This window comes from Trachemys scripta, chromosome 20, assembly GCF_013100865.1.
Source record: "Trachemys scripta elegans isolate TJP31775 chromosome 20, CAS_Tse_1.0, whole genome shotgun sequence".
NCBI classification, from domain to species: Eukaryota; Metazoa; Chordata; order Testudines; family Emydidae; genus Trachemys; species Trachemys scripta.
In genome coordinates this window covers 18,373,784-18,389,470 of record NC_048317.1, presented here as the reverse complement: position 1 = coordinate 18,389,470, position 15,687 = coordinate 18,373,784, and the positions used below count along the sequence as shown (strand labels likewise).

General features: G+C 44.4%; 1 protein-coding gene across 4 annotated transcripts in view; it reads left to right on the top strand.

The window, feature by feature from the left end:
- Positions 1–15,687, top strand: part of EYA3 (EYA transcriptional coactivator and phosphatase 3) — a 133,264-nt gene that overhangs the window by 44,662 nt on the left and 72,915 nt on the right. For all 4 annotated transcript variants that reach the window (XM_034753752.1, XM_034753753.1, XM_034753751.1 and 1 more), the window contains 2 exons: positions 8,698–8,741; positions 11,349–11,428. In XM_034753752.1, coding sequence (XP_034609643.1) covers positions 8,713–8,741; positions 11,349–11,428 — 109 coding nt within the window. In that variant the 5' untranslated portion in view covers positions 8,698–8,712. Of the gene's footprint in view, positions 1–8,697; positions 8,742–11,348; positions 11,429–15,687 lie in introns of those variants that run through there.

Genomic DNA, 15,687 nt, shown 5'->3' with positions numbered 1-15,687 from the left:
ACCAAAATATTTGGAAGAATGGGGAAAAAGGAGTAATTTCAGACAATTTATTATTTCCTATTTCAGTCGGTATTATTCAAATGTGGAATAACTGTAATGTCTGCTTGAAGTTTACATGAATTGCTTTTTATAGATGTTGTGTGGTATGATTGTTACCCGTCTCAAAATATCCCACAATAAAGGTTATGTCCTGCATCCTGACATCTTGATAGGCAGGACAATTTAGTCGCTGTTTTTTGCTGTCCCTTCTTTTCTTTCCAAGTGCTTTGCAACAATAAGAGGGGGCTGTCTGCTGCATAGTGTGGGCTGCCACTCAGTGGTTTGGGGTTCCCAGGAGAAGGACTGGGAATTGAAGACAAAAGTGGGGAGGTAGGTATGTGGCAAGAGTGATGGTCAATGATCCAAGGGTTACTGTTTCTTATGAAAAGTTATTGTATTATTTATCGGGATTACAATTTTCAAAAGTAATCCCATACCGTGATCTGTTTTTTGTTTTTTGTTTTTTTTTAAAAAGTGATATAATTATATGTAACTTATTCTAACCCAGCATGGCAAAAGGTGGGCAAGTAGATTTTGTGTCACGGCTGGTAAATTTTTCTTGACAGTTTTGCAAAATTGAGATAAAAATTTCAAGAATCAATAAAATCTCATGAGCATGGCCAATTTTAAAATATTATTTGAATACTCATCATAGACATCCTGCATATATTGCCCTCCAATATGGTGATTACTTCCCATAAACACCAGCAACAAGAAAGCTAGAGCTGCTGCTGCTGCCAGAGCAGAGAGGAGGAATAGCCACCATTGGGCTAGAGTGATGACCGAAAAATGCATTGCTCTTCACTTGTGCATGAGCTTTCAGTGTTGGGCGGTATTCTGCAATCTCGGAAGCTGAGATTGGAGCACTATTTTACTGCTGTTGCATTCACAGCCAATCGTTCTGTTGTATTCTTTTGCTATGACTAGGAGCCCTATTGTTGGAGTTACAAACAGCATGCAAATGGTTCAGGCTAATCTATTAAACTATTACAGAGACATTACAGTTGCTCTGTAAAGTTGAAACTAAATTTCCATTATAATTCTGACTTTACCTCCAAAATAGATAAAAAAAAAAAAATCTCATTCTCAGAACTAGTAGGTTAAGTCTTAGACTGAGGTAGAATTTTTCTACAAAATTTGACGCTTTTGGACAAGGGGTTTTTCAGTTATGAAACCCTAGCATGAGGAGGTGGGCGGTTCATCAGTTTTTTTTTTTTTTTTTTTTTTTGCCAGTTGGTAGCAAAATAAAATAAAAACTAGAAAGGAAAGAGATGAGATTTGGATCCTTGGACACTAGATTAGCTGCAATGTAGTTTTGAACCCCGGAGTTCGATCAAATCATGTCACACTTTAATCATTAACTTTTTCATTTGGAACATTGGTGTGGACCTCAACTTTTTTTTTTTTTTTTTTTTTTTTTTTTTTAAGCTAAATCTTTGTCCATTTCACTTGCAGAGGGAGACCTCAAACTATAGCCTACCCACTGGGTCAGTGATTAGGAAGCTTCTTCCAGTAGTCTCACCAAGGGACATAAGTGATGGGGGGAGCTGGTTGTAGGTGTAGGGGCCAACTTACTTTCTAAGGCTCATGGGAGAGGTGGTGTGTAGGGGACCTGATGAGGTGTATGTAGGCAGGATGTTAATATAAAAAAAAATATGGAGATATACTTATCTCCATAGATCTGGAAGGGACCCCAAAAGGTCATCAAGTCCAGCCCCCTGCCTTAACTAGCAGGACCAGTTTTGCCCCAGATGCATAAGTGGTCCCCCTCAAGGATTGAACTCACAACCCTGGGTTTAGCAGGCCAATGCTCAAACCACTGAGCTATCCCTTGCTATGATTTACTGGGGATTCTGCCCTCCTGCAGACTGTCCTGCCAGCAAAAGCTGTTTTCATCCACTCCACCCCCTTCTGTCTTTCGGTGGTTCACAGCAGTGGGACTGCTGCTGAAACACAAGTGTGCCAGGTGGAGAAGGCCGGGAAGAACTTGTGTCTCCTTGTTGCTTTTTCTTTTTGTGCCTGTAGCTCCTCCTAAGTGCTCTTTTCACTTAGGTCTGTTTGTTCCCTTATCCCTAGCTCTCTGATGAGGAATCAGCTATTTTCTGGAGTTGTGCATTGTGGAAGACAGGTCTCTGACTGGGGGACAAGGGCAGAACTGCCAGGAGCAAATTGGTCTGTGTTGTAAGGGAATGCTCAGGAGCAGGAAGAGAAGACACATCTCCTGTTGTTCATGTCAGCAGGACTCCACAGGAGATTCATTAGGTTCAGAAGTGAAGTACTACCGCTCAGCTTTTCTCTGCAGCACTCCCTTCTATCTCCCCCACCTAGCCCTCGTCACTCTTTGAAGTCTACCTATGTTCCCTTGCTGCATGCCCACTCACCACCATCTTCCACGTACGCCCAAGTTTCTGTGGCTTGCAGGAGTGCCACAAATATAAGGATTACAAGGGGTAGATCTTGGGGAGGTCTGACAAGGCTCACAAAGCTCACCTGGTGGATAGCACATTTATACAGATAAAGGCCTCCTTATGTGCTCATAAAGTCCGCTGGAGTCTTAACTCCCCTCCTTAGGATGATTGAATTAGTGATACTCCACCTCTGCATGCCTCAAGAATTGGGGGTGTGGTTGGGGAAATGCTCCACAAGATTTGGGGGGCATTGTGGCTAATGAGCTGAACATGAATTTCCAGTGTGATTCTGTGGCCGAAAGGACAAATGTGATCCTTGTTTGTATAAACAGGAGTCCTGAGTAGAAGTAGAGGTTATTTTACCACTGTTTTTGGCACTGGTCTGACCACTACTGGAATCCCGTGTCCAGTTCTGGTGTCCAGAAGTCAAGGAGGATGTTGATAAATTGGAGAGGGTTCAGAGAAGAACTATGAGAATGATTAAAGGATTAGAAAACATGCCTTATAGTAGACTGAGCTTGAGTTCACCATTTAGATTAACAAAGAAGTTTAAAGGGTGACTTGATTAAAGTCTGTAAGTACTTACATGGAAACAAATATACGATAATGCGCTTTTCAGTCAAGCAGACTTGAACCTAAACAAATTCAGACTGGAAGTAAGGAATACATTTTTAACAGTGAGGGTATTTGGTTACAGGAACAGTTTACCCAGGGTTGAGGTGGATTCACTGGCAACTTTACAATCAAGACTGATTTTTTTTTTTTTTTTTTTTAAGATATGTTCCAGTTCAAACAAGAATTATTTTGGGGAAGGTTTATGGCCTGTGTTGAACAGGATGTCAGACTAGATAATCACAATGAATCTTTCTAGCTTTGGAATCTGAGAGAGAGGGGGAAAAAAAAGCCATGTTAGCACTTAAAAAAAGAAAGAAAGAAAGTTCACACACAAACGTCAAAGTGTAGGTTGTAATGGCGTCCTTAATTCTGGTATTTTCTAATCTTTGCGTGCTTGACTTTACAATCGTAATAACCTACTTGGTTTTTTGTTTGGAATATAGAGACCTCTTATCTCCATAGTTAAGGTTGAAGTTCAGCTCCTACTTATAAACTTATTTTGACCCCTTTACCCCTAATTTCTCCAAAACTAAACCAATTGGTTTGAAACTTTACTTGTGTGATCCTGTGCTAGAGTCAGATTTTTCTGAAGTTTGAGGAAAACTAGATAAGCTATTTTTGGGGAAATATGAAGGTTCAGAAAATGAGGCGATCTCAAGTCTTAACAGTTTTTGTAAATGTTAGGCTCATCATACTTCTAGAGGCTTGACTTAGAACTCCCCTTCTGTTTTAATCTGTCTGTTTGCAGCGATGACTGTCTTTGACTAGTTTTGGGGATTTGATGGTGGAATTATTTAATTATTGAACTTTCTGCATACATTGCCTGACTTTAACTATGGAGCCATGACCAGTGCCTTCATAATATTGGCTAAGTGGAATTTTTTTTATCTTTTCATTATTCTGATGCAGACATTAAACAATTTGAATTTCCCCAGTACTGATAGGCATTATGGCGTGCGATATGGCATGCGGGGAGTCCCGCAGAGCTTTCGAGGTGAGGAGGGATACGCATGGTGAATCAGGGAGGTAGGGTGAGGTGGGAAAAGAGACAACTTGAGAGAAGTATGGGGAGGAGGAAACTGCTTTCCAAGTACATTCACTTTGCATTTTCTTTCCTCGAATGAGGAAGCAGGGAGTTACGTGGCTACTGGTTGAGCGGTCAGAGGAGGAGCAGAATCTTCCCCCAAACTATGCACAACATCTTTTTATCTGACTCCAAAATTCCTCTATTGATACTGATTGTGCACTCCTGTAGCATTTAAACTGACATGTGACCTCTCTTTAAATTGCTCCAGCAAACTATTCCCACTGTATATAGCTGCCAGAAAATGAACTGCTTTAGTTCCTATAACATTGTGGAATCATTCACCAGGACAGTTTCTGTAAAGCATATGGGGTATCAAATATAACATTTAAAGGTGATTGAAACACAAACCTATGAGGGGGGAATACCCAGAACTACTAAGTGCAGTTTTGAGAGCACTTGTGCCTTTTGCCACAGCATCTCTGGGAATCGGGATTTTCTGCACCAGTTGCTATTACAACAAATCCCACTTCTGCCTTGCCATTGAAGGTATACACACACTAGACAGAAGCGGAGGGAAAATGGGACTCCTGTATGAGCAACCTGAAGTAGAAAGAGCAATTGCCTCTTACTGCCTGTCATGCTGGCCAATATTGTCTCATTGTTTCCTTGTGCTCCCTCATCTGTCTGTCTCCATCTGTTATCTCTTGTCTTATGCTTTGGTTGTGAGTTCTTTGGGGGCTGGGGCTGTCTTTTGATTTTGTGTTTGTATAGTGGCTAGTGCCATGGGGTCCTGCTCCATAGCTGGGGCTCCTACCTGCTGTGGTGTACTAATACTAACTGCCTTGAACCAGCCTCTTTTGAATGCTAGCAGGGCAAGTCTGGAGCCACTCCTGCTGTGGGCTGCAGGCTAGTGGAGGCTGCCACATGGGTAAGGGCCTCAAAGGCGGTTTGGGAGAGTGAATGATGTTGGCATCGGCATCTTGTCTTGGGCCATTGTTAGGAGGTGACCTCCCAATGAAATATTGATTCTTCATTACTGAGCTACTTACAGGCAGGGGTAAAGGGTGTAAGGCATTGGTAGAATTTATTATGTTTTCCCTGATAGGTAAGGAGGCGAGGGGTGGGGACTGGAGGTGAGCATGGGCAGACAGTGGGATGAGGAGGTGAGTGGTGGGGGAGGGGGGCTGGCGGAGGATTAAGGAGGTAAGCAGCGAGGAGTAAGGAGGCAGCAAGGTGAGGAGGGTGGGGGAGGGTCTGGTTGCAAGTGGGAGAGTGAGGAGGCAAGTGGGGATGGTAAGGAGGCGAGGTGAACATGGGTGGTGAGGACTGGAGGCGAGTGGCAGGTGGACGGGGGGTGAAGAGGCATGTGGCGGGGGGTAAGGAGGCGAGGTGAGCAGGGGCGGTGATGAGGAGGGGGTGAGGACTGGAGGCGAGTGGCGGGTGGACGGGGGGTGAGGAGGCACGTGGCGGGGGGTAAGGAGGCAAGGTGAGCAGGGGCGGTGAGGAGGAGGGGGTGAGGATTGGAGGCTGGTGGACGGGGGGGTGAGGAGGCAAGTGGTGGGGGGTTTAGGGAGGTGAGGGGAGGTAAGGAGGCGAGAGGTGAGGTGAGCAGGGGCGGTGAGGACTGGAAGCGAGCGGCGGGTGGATCGGGAGGGGGCGGCGGGAGGAGGCAAGCAGTGAGGTTGGAGGCCCTGGCAGAGGAGTAAGGAGGTGAGCGGCGAAGCATGTGTGGAGGGGCTGACGGAAGAGTAAGGAGGCAAGCGGCAAGCCAGCAGCAGGGTGAGGAGGCAGGAGTGGGATCTGGCTGCAAGCGGGGCGGTGAGGAGGTGAACAGTGAGCCATCAGCGAGTGGGAGTTTTCGTGACGGGCAGGAGGGTGTCTGTGGCCGGGGAGTGAGGAGGGACACAGGAGGCGGGCCCGGGGGGAGAAGGTGAGCGGTGGGTGCATGGGCAGCTGTTGGAGCCCCCTGACTGCACCCCTTCTGCCTGCGCTCCCGCCCCCTGCACCTGGAGCTACAAGCCCTGAGCACCTCCCCACTCGCCGTGGCCGGAGGAGCCCTAGGCTGGCTGAAGCCCTGAGATCTGCCCTCCCCCCCACCCTCCCCAGCTGCCCGGAGGAGCAGCCACAACCGTGCCTCCCTTTCTCTCCCCAGACCCAAGCCACCCAGATATGTTTTTCATTATTTGGACTTCTATTATGTAAAAGCATTTTAAATTTACTTCAGAATCATTATACAGACTTTTACCCAAAAAGCAAAAGAAACAATAATAAAAAAGACAAGAGCACCTTATTTGTGTTTCTGTTCTATTAGGTCCAGTAAAGAATAGAGATAACTGTGCAAGATTTTTATTATTGAGTCTGCAAAAAAAAACCAACCCCAACCCTTACATAAATTACAATGATTTGGATGTATATATGTGCATATTATTTTATTAATTTTAGGAAAAATAAATAATTTTAGGAAAAAGTGTAAGTGCGGCCACCAGCAAGAGTTGGTGGCCACGCTCCGAGGCCACCAAAAAATTTGTTGCAAGAACCCCTGGCCTATGGGCCATATATGAGTTAGTAGAGGGCAATTCTCCTGCCCCACACGACCACTCTTGGTGAGATCTCAGCTACCCCTCACCCCAGCTACCCATCAGTTAGTTATTGCTCTCTAGCATGGTACACCTGAATAACACAAAGGGAGAAGAAGGCAGCAGAGAGAGTGCCCCAAATTGACTGGGGCACTTTGACCTTTCTGAAATATTTTGACTCTCAGTTCGAAAAGGTTGGACACTCCTGCTCTCTGTGTCCTGATCATGCGGGTAGCTTATTTGCATGGAAGGAGCCAAAATTAGTGTGATGACAGATCACCATGCTTTGTATTAGAGACATATAAGAATAAAATGAATTGCAGGGGTAATTTTGGATTATGTCCATTATGATACATTCTACTTTGCACAGAAGGGAAGATGGGATGCTAGCATCTCTCGGGGGTAGGTAGGATTAAGAGAATTTAAATGGCTTGTTTGAGAAGTACTGCAAGATCTGGGGACTGGAAGCTGAAGTTATAAAAATTAAAAATTGGAAACAAGACACAAAGTGTTCATAGTATCAGAGGGTAGCCATGTTAGTCTGTATCCACAAGAACAACGAGGAGTCCGATGGCATCTTAAAGACTAACGGATTTATTTGGGCATAAGCTTTTGTGGGTAAAAAACCCACTTCTTCAGATGCATGGAATGAAAATTACAGATGCAGGCATTGTTATACAGACACATGAAGAGAAGGGAGTTACCTCACAAGTGGAGAACCAGTGTTGGCAGGGCCAATACAATCAGGGTGGATGTAGTTCACTCCCAATAATTGATGAGGAGGTGTCAATTCCAGGAGAGGAAACATTGCTTCTTTAATGAGCCAGCCACTCCCAGTCCCTATTCAAGCCCAAATTAATGGTGTTAAATTTGCAAATGAATTTTAGTTCTGCAGTTTCTCTTTGAAGTCTGTTTCTGAAGTTTTTTTTGATCATGTATGGCTACTTTTAAATCTGTTATAGAATGTCCAGGAAGATAGAAGTGTTCTCCTATTGGCTTTTGTATGTTACAATTCCTGATGTCCGATTTGTGTCCATTTATTCTTTTATTAGAGACTGTCCAGTTTGGCCAGTGTACATGGCAGAGGGGCATTGCTGGCACATGATGGCATATATCACATTAGTAAATGTGCAGGTGAATGAGTCCTTGATGGTGTGGCTGATGTGGTTAGGTCCTCTGATGGTGTCGCTAGAGTAGATATGGGGACATTGCCCAAACCATGTGTCAGTATAACAATGCCTGCATCTGTAATTTTCACTCCATGCATCTGAAGAAGTGAGGTTTTTTTACCCACGAAAGCTTATGCCCAAATAAATCTTGGAGTCCGGTGACACCTTAAAGACTTTGTTGTTTTTTTTAAAAGTCTTCATAGGATCCCAGTCCATTTTGGACCGGAAGTAACTGACCAAATCTGTGTTTAAATTGATCCCCCTACAATAGCACATCATGCTACCATTAGACTAGTGAGCCATCCACAAATGCAGTATTAAATACTAGTTTAATTTCTCTTGCTCTAAAATGCAATTTGGGACTTCTGATTTTGCTACTGTTGTGAACAAAGAAATGATTTAAACTTCTTGCTTCAAGTATTACCTTGCTAGGGAGAGGATAAGGGAATCTAGTTCATGGCAGCTGAGCATTGGGTGCAGTTTGAGTGCTAGATCTGTTGAGAATAGAATTGTTTTAGAATTAACGGAGTTCCTTGGGTTACAAAGAACAGTCCCTATCAAACCTTGGGAGTTGAGTATCCCAGTGCAAAAAAATGTGTAGGGGCATGGGGGAGGGAGACGGGGGAAAAAGCAACCTTGCTAACAAATTCTGGGGTAGCAATAGATGTTTAAATCAGGGAACTTACAGGTTTCACTATTTAACTCCAGGACTCAAACACAAGGCTACTTGAATTTAAACAGCTACTTATAGTAACGGTGTTGCAAACAATGATTAGCTTGTAACTGCAGCCTGTCACTTGTGTACAGAGATTGTCAAGGACAGATCTCTCTCATGGTGTCTTTGAACATTTTCATCTTTGCAGGTGAAAAAGGCCAAGATGCAGGAATCTGGAGAACAAAACTTAAGGTGTGTAGTACTGATTTTGATATTAGTGTTCACCAATTGTCAGTTTCTTGTTTTCATTGTATGCTTCAGTTGAGAAAGCAGTTTTATGTTGCTGTATGCATTTTTCACAAGACATGGGCTTTTATCATTTATCTTCCTTTTGTCAAGTAACACAATTTTGAGAAATTTCTGTTTTAAACAAAAATATTCTTTGAGACACAATGAGCTTTTTTAAGAATGCTAAATCTTGCCAAAAGGATTTTCTGTGAATGACTGCATAGAATTTAAATAGCATCAACTTACATCTTGCTTTTAATATTGCGTTGTAGTGCTTTATTTAATACATTCCATGGAGCAGTCAGGTGAGACAGCCATTCACTGTGTAAGGAATTCTCTGACTGATAGGATCTTTTATTTTGGAATTAATTCAGTGGTACATAGTTTTTGCTTAGTAGCTGCTTTTAAGTACATCTTTACTTTGATAATATTAATCACTATTACTACATTTAGAGAGAAGCACTAAATGTGACGGGTTGGATCACAGAAACCCCCTTGGGAGCTGCCACCTGATGTGCCAAGACTACTCCTGTCCCTGTTTTCCCTGCCAGCTCAGGACTCCAGCACACTGTCTTGCTGAGCCAGACACTCCCGTCTTCTCCAACACAGACCCAGGGTCTGAATTACTTGCCCCAAAGCTGCAGGTTTACCTGAAAACAGCTCACAGAAGTGTGCTTGTCTTTAGCACTCAGGTGCCCAACTCCCAATGGGGTCTAAACCCAAATAAATCCGTTTTACCCTGTATAAAGCGTATGCAGGGTAAACTCATAAATTGTTCGCCCTCTATAACACCGATAGAGAGAGATGCACAGTTGTTTGCTCCCCCAGGTATTAATACATACTCTGAGTTAATTAATAAGTAAAAAGTGATTTTATTAAATACAGAAAGTAGGATTTAAGTGGTTCCAAGTAGTAACAGACAGAACAAAGTAAGTCACCAAGCAAAATAAAATAAAATGCGCAAATCTATGTCTAATCAAACTAAATACAGATAAGATCCTCACCAGTTCCAGAATGCTCCCTTTTATAGACTAATCTCTTTTTAGCCTGGGTCCAGCAATCACTCACGCCCCCTGTAGTTACTGTCCTTTGTTCCAGTTTTCTTCAAGTATCCTGGGGGGTGGAGAGGCTCCTTTTTTAGCCAGCTGAAAACAAAAGGGAGGAGTCTCTCAGGGATTTAAATAGACTTTCTCTTGTGGATGGAGACCCCCTCCTCACCCTGTGTAGAATCCAGTCACAAAATGGAGATTTGGAATCACATGGGCCAGTCACATGCCCATGCATGACCCAGGACTTGCAGGTAGCAGCCATTACCCACATGCTACCTTGAACGTCCTCAGGTAGACTTCTTATGTGGATTGGAGTCTTCCAAGCTCTTTTGTCTGTTAAGTGCTTCCTGACTGAGCACTTAATTTGCACATTCCTTTCCCAAGAAGTGACCAAATGTTCTAACTAAGGCTACTTAGAAATCAAGCAATTATAAAGCCAATGTTCATAACTTTGAACACACAAATGGTGCCTGCATACAACTAGGATGAACATAACCAGTAGATCATAACCTTTACATAGATATGTTACATGGCATATGTAGCAAAACCCTATTCCAGTTATATCATACATACATTTCTGAGCACCCCGCCCATAAAGCCTTATGGGGTACACTGTCACACTATGCATATCAAATTGTATGAGAAAATGAGTGGGACAGCATTGTCTTTTCTGATTGTCTTTAATTGGATTGTCATGACCCATGAGTCTCAAACCTGGGTCTGCACGATTTCCAGGAGCAGCCGAGCTCCAGCCCTCCATCTGGCATTCTGCTGATGCTCGCCTGCCTGGGACCAAAGAAGCCTAGCTCCAGTTTGAGGCTTTGCCCCTGCAGTCCTATTGGCAGAGTCCCGGAGCAGCTGACTGGCTGGCTGGTCCTACTTAAGCCAGCAGCAGGAACAGGAAGCTTTCCAAACAACTGGGCTCCACCCCATTCTGGACTGCGGGTCTTGTGCTTCCTGCTCCTGCTGCTTGATTTCCTGGCATCTGATTTGTGGTTTTCTGCCCTCTCGGTGTCCTGATCCAGCCTGACTCTGGTTCCTGATTTGTGGTTCTGATCCCCAGTTTGTCTCCTGCTTCTCAGCTCCTGGTATCCTGACCCAGCTGACTCCTAAACCATGTCTTGTGACCATGGACTCTGGCTCTGACTACTAAGTTTGGCCACCCACGACTCAGCTGTGACATGGATTATTTTTGTCCCTTTGGGATTTTTCACATTTACACATTACAACAAAGCTTATATTAGATTTCCGTGTTCTATTAAAAGTTTATTATTTTGAGAAAATTAGTGAGTTAATACTCTGAAGGAAGTGAGGATTTGAGGTTTGTACAAAGAGATGCAAGGATATCTTTCAGATTCTAGTGTGTTGGTATATGTGAAAGAGTGCAGAATGCAGAGTGTTTCCCTAGCAGCCTGTGGCCATTGTTAGCTAGGAAGGTCAAAATCAATTGCTTAAAATTTCCCGTGCTGTTAGTGCACAGATTAGTGATGTTGGTAGCTAATATGTGCTTTTATCCTTTCAGTCAAGTGAGCACCACAGAAGTCAGTGATCAGAAATCTGAATCTTCAAGCCTTGGCCCAAACCTTCCCATGTCAAGTGAAAGTAAGGCTCGTTCTGACCCTCTCACTCCCTTCTTTGTGTCCATTGGGTCCTCTGCACCAAGCACAAACTTCTTGGTCCTGCACCATTTACCCCACCTTATCTTTCAAATCTAATTACTTATCAGAGGCCATCCCCTGCTTTTGCTCCACTAATGATGCCAATCTCCATCTCCCTCCTGTCAGTTTCTCTCACAGACACCTTCCTGACCTCTCCCACGCACATCCCTGTTCTTGAGAAGAACTCCTGGTCAAAATTCACAAAGGCACTATCGCAACCTCTTAAACCACTCTTTAAAACCTGCCTTTGCTGCGATGCCTACAAATCATTACTGCCTGGCCTTGGTTAGGTTGGTGACCACCTGTGACTACTAATGCAACATTTCTGCCTCTATCATTACCGTGTCTTCCCTATACCCCTGTTTGCCTGTTCATTCCTCTTTGTGCATTGTCTAAATCCTAGATTGTAATTTCCTTTGGGCAGGGACTTTTGTTTGGTAATGACAAATGAATGTGAACCGTCTCTCATAAATTGTCACTACCTCAACACAAACATTGAGTGGAGTCTTTTACAATCATTTGCACTGCTAAAGCACAGGTAATCTGAAGCTCTCAGAGCTTTACAGAAAAAGTTTCTCAAAACCACTGTGAGGATAAGTAGTTTCATTTTGCAGATGGGAAACTGAGACGCAGAATAAATAACTCGCGGAAGGTCACACAGTGAGACAGTGGCAGAGGTGGGAAGGGGAGTACATCTTCTGTACTTGATGTGGAGCTAAGTGTCATTAGCATACTGATACCCCTGGAGTTCAGAATGCCTAAAAATGTCCCCTAGTGCCTTTAATACAGATGAACAAGAGGTGACAGAATAGAACTCTGTGAGGGTCCCCGTTTGAGGACTTCCATGGTGCATACTGTCTACAGTCCACTGAGGGCTTGTCTATATGAAGAATTAGTGCATAGCAAGCGGAGGTATAAATCTATAGTGCACTCTGCTTGCTGTGCACTAACTGGCTGTGTGGACCTTGCTACTGCACTAAAAGTTCAAGTGATGGTCCCTATTGTATTCCACTGTGGTTATGCTTGCACATCATGCGCTCAGAGTCAGAGAATTTGAAAGTAGTGTCAGTTGTTTCCATGCATGTGCCCTGACTTGCCTTGTGCTTCCATCCAAGGTGATATAAAGGGTGGGGTGGACCGACTGCATCTCCAGTTCCTTCTCACCACCACATGGTCTGGGTCAGAACCTTCAGTGTCCTCTCTCATGCTGTTCTAATTGCGGCTGTAAATAGCTTTATCAGTTTTTAAGGCAGTTCACCTAGTTTTATTTCATTTCTAGTTTTAATAGTTAATAGTTTTAACAGTTTAGTGAGGACTTCAGGAGTTTCCTGCCCCTATTCGTACCCCTGTTCAGATACCAGACTATGACAAGGACTTTGGGCTTCAAACTGCGCCTCTTGCCCGCTGTCCCTCTCAGTCAGCAACAACCAATTCAACGCTGCCTCTACTGCTTGGGAGAAGCTCACGTCATGGCTATGTGCAGTCCTTCCCCAACTGTACCTGAGAGGGCTGTGCACCTCATCTCCAGAAGTATCTCATGGAGGTGACCATGAGACTGCAGTCAGACCCAGGCCGGGGAACATCCCTCCTTCCCCACCGTACATCAGCCTGATTCTGCGAGGAGTGTGCCTCCTGGTGTACATCCGACTCTGATGCCAGTGGGAACCCCACCCCCTCCACCCCGACCCCATGATGAGGCCTTGTTGGGAGATTAGGAAGTACTCCAATAAGCCTGGGACTAAGTCTTCCTCCAAGTTCAGGAAACTGGACATTCCCTCCACCAGCTCAGCCCCAGGGGCCAAAGCGCATTCTAAGTCCCACTGGTCCGAGAAGAAGACCTAAGACCCCCCTTCGGGGACCACTCTAACAACAGTATTCTTACCCAAAAGGTGAACTCCTTGTTACAATGAGAAGCAATAAAACACGTTTCTCTAGCATATCAAGGAACAGGTTCTACTCTACTTACTTCCTCATACCCAAGAAGAGGGGTGGCTGGAAACCAAACCTCAGTCTCTGCCACTTCAATTGCTTCATCCGCAAACTGACGTTTCGCATAGTCACATTGGCAGCAATAATTCCATCCTTAGAAAAAGGCACGTGGTTCCCGGCTCTCTATTATGAAGGATGCTTACTTCCACATCGACAACCCGCCCTGCCCATAGACATTTTCTCAGATTTATGGTGGGCTCCAACCATTTCCAATACAGAGTACTACCTTTTGGGATAGCTACTGCTGTGAGTCTTCACCAAAGTATTTTCTGTAGTAGCAGTTAAAATAAATAAAATAAATTAAGTTCACATCAGGCTTTATGGTTTCCTTGGTTTTCCATACCTTGATGACTGTCTCCTAGCCGTCTGGTCCTGCCAAGAAGCACACTCATCTATCTTCATGTTACTCAGCCTCCTTGCTTCACTAGAAGTCAGCATCAACATCAAGAAGTCAATCCTCAACCCCACGCAGTCATTGGACTTCATTGGAGCTACCCTAAACTCTATCACGGCACAGGAATATCTGTTTACAGACAGATTTCAAGCAATGAATGTCGTCATAGTTCGCATCACAAACAACCATTTTGTACCAGCCAAGATGTGCCTCTCTCTACTTGGCTATATGGTTTCATGCACCTACGTGACCCCCTTCATTAGACTTCACCTTCTCTGCCTGCAGACATAGCCTCAGTCAGTGTATTCACTGAATCGTCACTCTATGAACCTCATGCTGACAGTCCCACCCAAGATACTGTCATCCCTCCTATGGTGGACAGGCCCACATCGCATGTGTGTGGGAGTCCCCATTTTTTCCCTCTTCCCCAGACAGAACTGTTATTACTGACATGTCACTATTCGGCTGGGGAGCACATATCGATGACCATACCACACAAGGGAAACGGACACTTTAAGAATCCAGAATGCACATCAATGTCCGAGAACTTTTGAGCAGTAAGAAGAGCGTGTGAATCCTTTCTTCCACTCATTTACTCTCATCATGTCCTGATCGTGTTGGACAACACCACCATGGTCTTTTACTGCAACGAACAAGGAGGAGTGAGATCCACCTCTCTATGTGCAAAAGTGGTCAAACTCCGGAACTGATTCATCAGTAATCAGATTAGCCTATCCGCGGCCTATATTCCGGGGACACAGAATGTTCTCACGACGTCACTCAGCAGTCATTTTGCGATCAATCATGAGTGGGAACTTCATAATGCAGTACTACATGACATCTTCACGCAATGGGGGGCCTCAACCAAGGACCTATTCGCTTCTCAGACAAACAGCAGGTGCACCACATACTGCTCCAGGGGAGCCTTCGGTTACTGCTGTCAGGATGAGGCCCTCCTTCTCTTTTGATCACACCAGCTCAACTATATCTTCCTTTCTGTACCGCTCTTACCTCAAGTGCTCTACAAATTCCATCAAGACAAGGCAACGGTCATTCTGATCGCCCCCTTCTGACCCAGATAATTCTGCTTCCCCAATCTTCTGCTCATGTCGTCCTGGCCACCGATCCCCATCTCGTACTTCCTGACCTTTTGACACAGTGCAATGGCGAGATCAAGCTCCCCAATCCGTGTCCACTTCACCTCAGTGCATGGTACTTGGACGGGCATCAACTATAGAACAGGCATGTTCCTCAGTGGTACAAGACATTCTCTCTAACAGGAGGAAAAAATTCCACTAGACAATATTACTGAGCTAAGTAGAGATGTTTTTTTGTCTTGGGCACAACATAAGAGTTTTACCAGAAGCAACTGATATTCCCCCAATCCTGGACCACATTCTATCCTGGTACGCATTGGGCCTTGCCCTCAGCGCTTTGAGAGTCCACCTAGCGGCGATCAGCACATTCCATCCTCCTATGGAAGGTTACGCTATTTTTACACACCCAGTAACTGCTAGATTTTTGAAAGGCCTCGTCAGAACCTTCCCACCTTTCCAAACAATTGCATCTCAATGGGACCTGAATCTGATACTCTCGATATTAATGAAACCCCACTTTGAGCCAATAGAATCTTGCTCTATGTCCCTCCTCTCCATGAAGGTCGCCTTTCTTGTTGCTATTACTTTGGGGAGGAGGATAGGGGAACTCAGATGCTATGATGGCAGATGTGCCATTTACAGTCTTCCACAAAGATAAGGTTTCCTTATGCCTACACCTGAAATTCTTACCTAAGGTGATCTGTTTCACATTAACAAATCCAT